The following is a 7,874-nucleotide window of genomic DNA, read 5'->3' as shown; positions in this document are numbered from 1 at the left end:
CGACACAAGTCATGACCATGATGACCGTATTTTCGTTTCAACTACAAGCGCTAGTTCCTTGGCGACTGATACCACACTGAGTCTAGAGCGTATCACCATGGTCACATGATCAGTAGGGAGTCGTAAAGAGTCTACTGCAGAGTGCAGACTGCAGTGACGGATCCGAAATCGGACACCTTTTCCAGATTATGTCATGTCATGTCGGTGCATGCCAGTTGTACTGTGAATGTAATAGTTACTAATACTAATACTAGTAATAGTCAAAATCATTAGAGTTCGATATGTACGCGATGTACCGGTAACGTTACTCAGCTTTACACGCACGCACACACACACACACACACACACACACACACACACACACACACACACACACACACACACACACACACACACACACACACACACACACACACACACACACACACACACACACACACACACACGCACTTACACTCACACCTACCCATCGCTGAAGCGATGATAGCAAAGCGGGTACCTCAAAAGCTCCTATAGTAGTACTTTAGTACATCACATACTCATTGCGGAAGTACAGTCCTGGCCAGAGAAATCCCACCTCATGAATATAATAGCGGTGGGGGGGGGGAGAGAGGCTGCCCCCCCCCCCCCCCCCCACCGCTATTATATTCATGAGGTCGGCTATGCGACCCTAGCATCACCACACACACCATGTACCACACACACACACCATTGGACCATTGGACGCCCATCGCCGGAGGCGATGATGGCGATGCTACAGCAGAAGCCATAGCAGCTTGTGCTGGGATTGCACCATTCAACAGCTTGCAAGGCTGAAGAATTGACCGCCACTATTCAGCCTGGTCTACACCACACAGCTATGAAGTGGCTTTTTCTGGCCAGTGAATCCCTACTTTTTGGTCTTTTTCATTTTTTTTCACACACACATCACACCACATACTCCGGCATGCACTGGCTGTTGGTAACCACCCAGGAGAATGAAAGAAAAGTCAGGAGGAGTCTGAGAAAGAGAAGAAAGACGTGTGTGACCATAATCGTCGGGAATCGAACCCGCAACCTATCGATTGGAAATCGCTGCACATACCACTGCACCATATGGGACACACACACACACACACACACACACACACACACACACACACACACACACAGACAGACACACACACACACACACACACACACACACACACACACGCGCACACACACACACACACATCACTCTGCGCACTTGAGCGCAGCGGTACAGTTTATTCTTGGTGTGGGATTTGTCTGGCCTGAATGCTCCGCATACAGTGTATGCCCACAGTAATTTGCATGAACATGATGCGATCAAAATTTGCCACTCTGCTATGGGCGCAACGACGGTACTGCTGCTTACAAGTACAGAGCACCTTCAGGAGGTGAAAGCCAGTACACAAGGATCTATTGTTTACTTCATACTGAAGTGATTCTAAAAATAATATAATTATTATCCAGAAGTTTGAGGGAGATAGATGATAAAATATGTGAAAAGTCACGTAGCCTTAGCATTGTAGCAATGGAGTGATAACTTAGGTACTTTGAACTAATGATTTCAAAGCATAAACATCCCTGGCATGCTTCTTGATGGGAGCAGAGCAATACGGCATTGTTCAGGACATACAACTTCACAAGTCATTGTTCTTACTCGCTAAAGCAGAACTGGGAACACTTTCGATAAGGACTCTAATCGGATGTGAATAAATTACAAGAACATGTCAGCTGTTACAACAAGCAATTGAATACTCAAGTGGTACACATAGGTAGAAGTGTAGTGACTGACACCGACTACTGGGGCCGGCGGATCCAGAGGTCTCTACGGGGGGGGGGGGGGGGGGGGGGGGGTCCAGTTTAGCCCAAACTGAATAATTGATACATGTAAGTGTCCATACATACGGTTTCCAGTGGTACATTTGCAAAATTTAGGGGGTTCCGCGGAACCCCTGAATCCGCCCCGGGACTAAACTTTCCTTTGGCATCATTGTCATTGAACTTTCTTCGGACGTCGACGCTGCTCCTGGTAGAACTGTGTTAGTCGCTGTATGCCCTCCGTCATACTAACAAGTGGCCTGTAACCCAGCAGTCTCTTGGCCTTGTCGATACTGTGCGACTGGGTCTTCACGGACATCATTACGGCCATCGGCGTGATGGGTACATTGTAGTAGACGCCGATGCTCTGAAACAGGGATTGGATGAAGAGCAGGATGTGCGCGATGACCGTGAACACAATGACCGGGATGAAGTTCAGCCGGAGTGCTGGCTGATAACCGAGTGCAAAGAGCACCTTGTCAGTAAACTCGGCCCAGTTGATGGGGTCGTCGTTGCTGATGTTGAACGCCTCGCCGCATACTGGACTTCCTAGAAATAGCTTCTCTGCTGCTAGAATGTGTCCATGTGCCACGTTGGTTGTGTACGTGTAGTCGATGGTATTAGTGCCAGGCCTGAAGCAAGTAAGCAAAATGAAAAAAAAAGATGGAAACAATTCCGACGGAACTAGCCCTATCGTTTGAAGGTTGAGTGGCATGCTGTTTGACCGTGGCCAGTACTTGCAGAGGACGGTGATACAATTCCCCTGAAATTTATTAAGTGATACATGACATGTTCTTCAGAGCGCTGGTACATTGTTTTGATATGCGGATTTTGCTTGTTCCTCACTTACCATGCTCACCAGAGCATGGCGCACTTGTAGAGCTGAGTTTCTGTACTTCAAGCACTGTGACATACGTACACAAAATCTGCTCCACAAACATGCTCACAAGTACTTGCATGTAGCCTGGTATGCATATCCAGTGCTGCTCAATGAAATCCCATCACCGGGCAACTCAATGCCACAATTCCGGGCTCTGTGCAGCCCTACAGGCCTACGAACACTGGATGGTGGAACAGGTCATGGCAGGGAGCAAACTTGACCCGAGTCACGCGATCGGATTTCACTGAGCAGCAGCTAGCAGCACTGCACATGTCGATCACGGTGGTTCGGCGGGTGGCATGGCTTACCCGAACACTGCAGACCAGTTCTTGAAGACCTGCAGGCCTGGCACAATAGCACTGTCACCGGGGCCAAAGATAGCCTGCGGTCGCATGGCAACCGTGAGAAGCTTGCCTGCGCCGTTCGATAGCGGTAGTCCATTGGCAGCTATCACGGCCTGTAACCAGGAATACAACAACAACAACAACAAGAGGGTGCGCATATCATGAGGACCATGCAACCGTGACAGGCAGACTAGGCATCCAGGTAGCCAAAGCAACAACATAGTGCAGCCGGCAGTGTTGCGGTGGAAATACACATTGCAAGCCTGGGTTGGACATTGAGTTTCACACCCTTGGGCCCTGAATGAATCTGCCATATTGTGTGCCATAGTTGCGAGAGAACACATTAGAAACTGGCAATTCGAGATTGCCAGTTCAATCACATTTTACCTTCTCCATTTCAATCTTTGATTGCTGATAGGCGTCTTGGAATGTGCCATATGGTAGTTCATCCTCCGTCTTACCACAGTTATCCTTGCCATCAAATACAACAATGCCACTGCTTGTAGCAACAAGACGCTGGGCAACAACAGCAGCAAATGGTACACTACATGATACACTGTTCTGGCGGATCATGCAATGGTGCTCAACAGGGAGAATGTATTTGTAGCGGGGGAACCTTCCCTCCCCCCCCCCCCCGGCCTGAAAAACAACTTAGTTACCATGCTTAGCTAGTATAGCTACCATGTTCATTCTGTCCATTACTTTGCACATATCTTGCACAGTTGAACTTGCGCAAGAAGATCATAGATGCCAGCAGCAGGATTAACGTCGTAAAAAAATAGAATCAAGCTCACGGCTTCAGGGAGCTCAGTGACTTTTCCGCGTGCATTCATGCAGGGATATATACTATTATAGCGCCCCTCCCAGATCAGAGGCATCAGAAACAGTGCGGCCCATGATGTATAGCTTGCATGTACCAGGCTGAGCGGCAAACACGGTGTAGAGTACGTATACTTTGACAAGTCAGTACAGTCCCACTCAATAGAGTGAGCCTACTAGTACTACTGTGGTCACACAGAGGATTTCTGGTGTGTAGACCAGGCCAATGGTAGCTAGCTCCCTGCCAGGCAAATTGCCCATGGTCACACCACATTCTACCAAAGACACATGCCAATTTACTGCTGTCCAGTGCAGACTCGGTGCAGCCTTTTAAATACTCCCGGCAGAGAATAAATTCATTCGCTCCAGAAGATGTTGAATGCAGACAGAATCACGGTGTGCATTTTAACAGTGAACTCTAATAACTCACCGGTACATTGGCATCGATACAGCACTGTATAACATTGTGGGCACCCTCGACGTTGACTTTATGAAACATAGACCTGCAACGTATACAGCGTAGCGCAATAGTGTGCAGTAACGTGACATGAGGCCGTTGAAGAGTGCACAACAATGTACCACGTCATATCCGTAGTAAAACACAGCGTAGACTCAGCATGGAGATTGCAGTAGTAAGAAGAGCAAGAGATGCTGTTGGCACTGAGCGTCACACCATACCGTGGGAATCGAAGACATTCATTCATACACCCCCATTGACTTTATCACGGTACTTTTACATATCATTGCTAAGGTTGAAAATAGAAAAATAAAGCCTGATAGGCTGCACAAATGCAATTACCCACATGGCACACAACGGCATTCTACCACAAGTTTAGCCCCAAGTGCAAACAAAAACAAGTGTAAAGTGATTGTGTAAGCACTGAGCAGTAAGGACATGTCATTCTGCTACATGTTCATGTACCTCCTTGCTTGCTAGTCAAAATAGGGTTCAGGACCTGCGCCGCTATCAAGGGTATGCCCCACCCACTGATACACAGAGGTTCCAGGTGAAGTCCGATCCCTGAATCCCCCGTCCAGACTGCGTGTGCCTCAATCATGCATACACTGCACTACATGTACATCTGGCCTATCTTGCAGCGCCCCATTGCACATTGGCCCACCTGCCACCAACCATACCAATACAACTACTAGTGTGCCGTCGAGAGTGACAAGGAGGAGAACATCGGCTCTCCGCAAGACCTACTTGTTCTTCGTGAAATATTGAGGAGATGCCGTCTGGAATACAACATCCACATCCTTTAGTGCCGGCAGTAGATCCTGCACACACACACACACACACACACACACACACACACACACACACACACACACACACACACATACGTGCACACACGCACGGAACAGTGATGTTGGGAAGTGTTGGCGGACTGTATGAGTGACACAATGCAGTTCACAGTTGTGTCAGCACACAATGCATGCACTAGCAACTCTCTTGCTGATCAGCGGACAATGTAGGCTGATTGACGTGTACACATGCCCCCCCCCCCCCCCCCCCCCGACACACAATCAAGTGTGCTTTCTCTGTTGCCTCTACCTTTCGCTCTGTGAGGCTTCCAGTGAAGTACTGCACTCGGTCATCCTGAATGACGGGCTCCCGTGTGTCAAAGCCATTCACACGGTAGCCACGCTTGAGCAACTCCGCTACCAGCTCGCGACCCAGACAGCCACTTGAGCCAATCACCGTGCATAAAGCATCCTGCACACGATGGTCAGAAGCGACACACCGTCACACACACACACACACACACACACACACACACACACACACACGGACAGACACAAAACACACACACACACATACACACATGTGCGCACGCGCGCGCGCACACACACACGCGCATGCGCGCACGCACACACACACACACCATGTACACACACACTTACATACATCACTACTGGTACTGTCTCGGACATTGAAATCCGATGGGATGACCGGGGCTGGCGCCCTTACTGCTTTTAGAGCGTACGTGCACACTGTGAAAATGAACCAGCAGTGCTCACAGCTCAGTGCAAGGCCAACTCCCCATGGCCGCTTGACTTCTCAACGGATTTCAATGTCCGCTAAAGTACTTTGAGTCTGTCTACTCGGTTTGCTGGTCGGTGTGAAGTACCGTGCTGTGGACATACTCCGGAGATTTGCAACCAAGCGAATCAATGTTTTCAAGTTCAACCCAGCTAACTTAAGCTCAATGAAATCCGATCTCATACATGCATTGGCTTGCTGCATGACCTGGTGCACAGGATGGGGTGGGGGTGGGGAGGTGAGCGTTCGCAGGTCGGGGGGGGGGGGGGCTGTACAGCGCGCTAATGTTTAGTTATAATAGCGGCGGTCGCGAGATTGCATTAAAGGGGAAGTTAAGGCAAAAATTAAAATTTCACCAGTTGTAGTCTTCGGGGTGCTGAGTCGAATGGTCGTGGTCCGAGGAAGCTGAGACGCTCCCTTCCTACTTGAATCCCAATCGAACTCGCGCACTTCCACCGAAACTGGGTGACTGCGCCCTACTAGATGGGGATTTGTATGCAAAATGTCACTAAAAGCGCCATTTCGTTCTTATAAAAGCACGGATGACCGCGATTGGCCCATATGTTGTAGTCTTTTGGACGCTGAGTCGACTGGTTTTGGTCCGAAAAGGCTGCGATGCAGCGTTCCGTCTTTATTCCCAATCGAACATGGTTGAACAAGCGGTCACGTGCTCCCGCGTACGCCAGTCACCTGGTCACCGTGCCTGCAGGGTACAACTTACTAGCCTGTTTGACATTTTTTGGGTGCAGTCCTGTCACTCGAGTTGAACTCGAGTTGAACCTTGGTGTGAAAGTTGTCACCTGCTGGCGTGGTGACCAGGTGATTTGGGCACCCAGGAGCACGTGACCACTTGTTCAACCATGTTCGATTGGGAATAAAGGAGGAACGCTGCATCGCAGCCTTTTCGGACCAAAACCAGTCGACTCAGCGTCCAAAAGACTACAACATATGGGCCAATCGCGGTCATCCGTGCTTTTATAAGAACGAAATGGCGCTTTTAGTGACATTTTGCATACAAATCCCCATCTAGTAGGGCGCAGTCACCCAGTTTCGGTGGAAGTGCGCGAGTTCGATTGGGATTCAAGTAGGAAGGGAGCGTCTCAGCTTCCTCGGACCAAGACCATTCGACTCAGCACCCCGAAGACTACAACTGGTGAAATTTTAATTTTTGCCTTAACTTCCCCTTTAATGAGCTACAGTGTTACTTAAAGCAGCACTGTATAGCCAGCTGGCCTTGGTGAAGTGTGTGATGGCATACTTGCCACATTGCGTGATGGCATACTTGCCACATTGCATGATGGCATACTTGCCACATTGCGTGATGGCATACTTGCCACATTGCGTGATGGCATACTTGCCACATTGCGTGTGGCATACTTGCCACATTGTGGGATCTGAACTCCACTGCGGACATTTAGGCTTTCCATCACTGGCAAGTCGCAGCTCCCAATGCGGATCAGCTATCCTCACCTTTTGTAGATGTGGGGATTTCTCACGAGACATGAGTTGCGGCCAGTTGCTGAAAGGTGCATACACGGTGGTGCACTCGCCTAGACCAAGTGCTGTACTCGTGCTGTCCGGACTATTGCATGCAGACTTTGTATACGAGCAAGTTTGGTACTGTGTCGGTTCGACGGATTTATTCCAGCCAGCACTACATACTGGTACATGTTACAGGCCAGGGGTATACTAGTACCCGGGTGCAGGGCCTACATGTAGGGCCATACAAATACGACAGAATCCATTCAAGCTACAATCATTTCTGTCATTCAGTCCACTATTCTGGAAAATAGCGAACGGGCACGTGGTGTGACTGAGACATGCAACGACGTTACGTCACTACGTAGCGAGTCGCGAGGGCCACATGTAGGGAGATGCTGTTGCTGCAGACGCTACCGTGTTGTCAAGGACGCTCGGGTTGAAGTACGAGATTTTTGTGTGCTGTGCCATGTCAACACAC

At 49.3% G+C, this 7,874-nt stretch overlaps 1 protein-coding gene across 1 annotated transcript; it reads right to left on the bottom strand.

Annotated features, from left to right (window-relative positions):
* Positions 1-1,317: 1,317 nt before the first annotated feature.
* LOC135826265 (sterol-4-alpha-carboxylate 3-dehydrogenase, decarboxylating-like) lies at positions 1,318-7,713 on the bottom strand. Its single transcript, XM_065338898.1, has 7 exons — positions 7,385-7,713; positions 5,426-5,587; positions 5,075-5,148; positions 4,301-4,373; positions 3,439-3,567; positions 3,016-3,164; positions 1,318-2,459 (listed from the first exon to the last, which is right to left on the bottom strand). The coding sequence occupies exons 1-7, from the start codon at positions 7,415-7,417 to the stop codon at positions 2,003-2,005; spliced, it is 1,077 nt and encodes a 358-aa protein (XP_065194970.1). The 5' UTR covers positions 7,418-7,713; the 3' UTR covers positions 1,318-2,002.
* Between the last annotated feature and the right edge of the window lie 161 nt (positions 7,714-7,874).

The sequence above is a fragment of the Sycon ciliatum genome, chromosome 1, assembly GCF_964019385.1.
Source record: "Sycon ciliatum chromosome 1, ocSycCili1.1, whole genome shotgun sequence".
NCBI lineage: Eukaryota > Metazoa > Porifera > Calcarea > Leucosolenida > Sycettidae > Sycon > Sycon ciliatum.
This window is presented reverse-complemented; position numbering and strand designations above follow the sequence as displayed.

Coding starts and splice junctions, on each gene's coding strand:
- LOC135826265 (XM_065338898.1), bottom strand. CDS start 7,417: ATGTCTCGTGAGAAATCCCCACATCTACAAAAG. Junction 5,588..7,384: donor AATCCCCACATCTACAAAAG/GTGAGGATAGCT, acceptor CATCGTGTGCAG/GATGCTTTATGCACGGTGAT. Junction 3,165..3,438: donor CAAAGATTGAAATGGAGAAG/GTAAAATGTGAT, acceptor TCCTGGTTACAG/GCCGTGATAGCTGCCAATGG.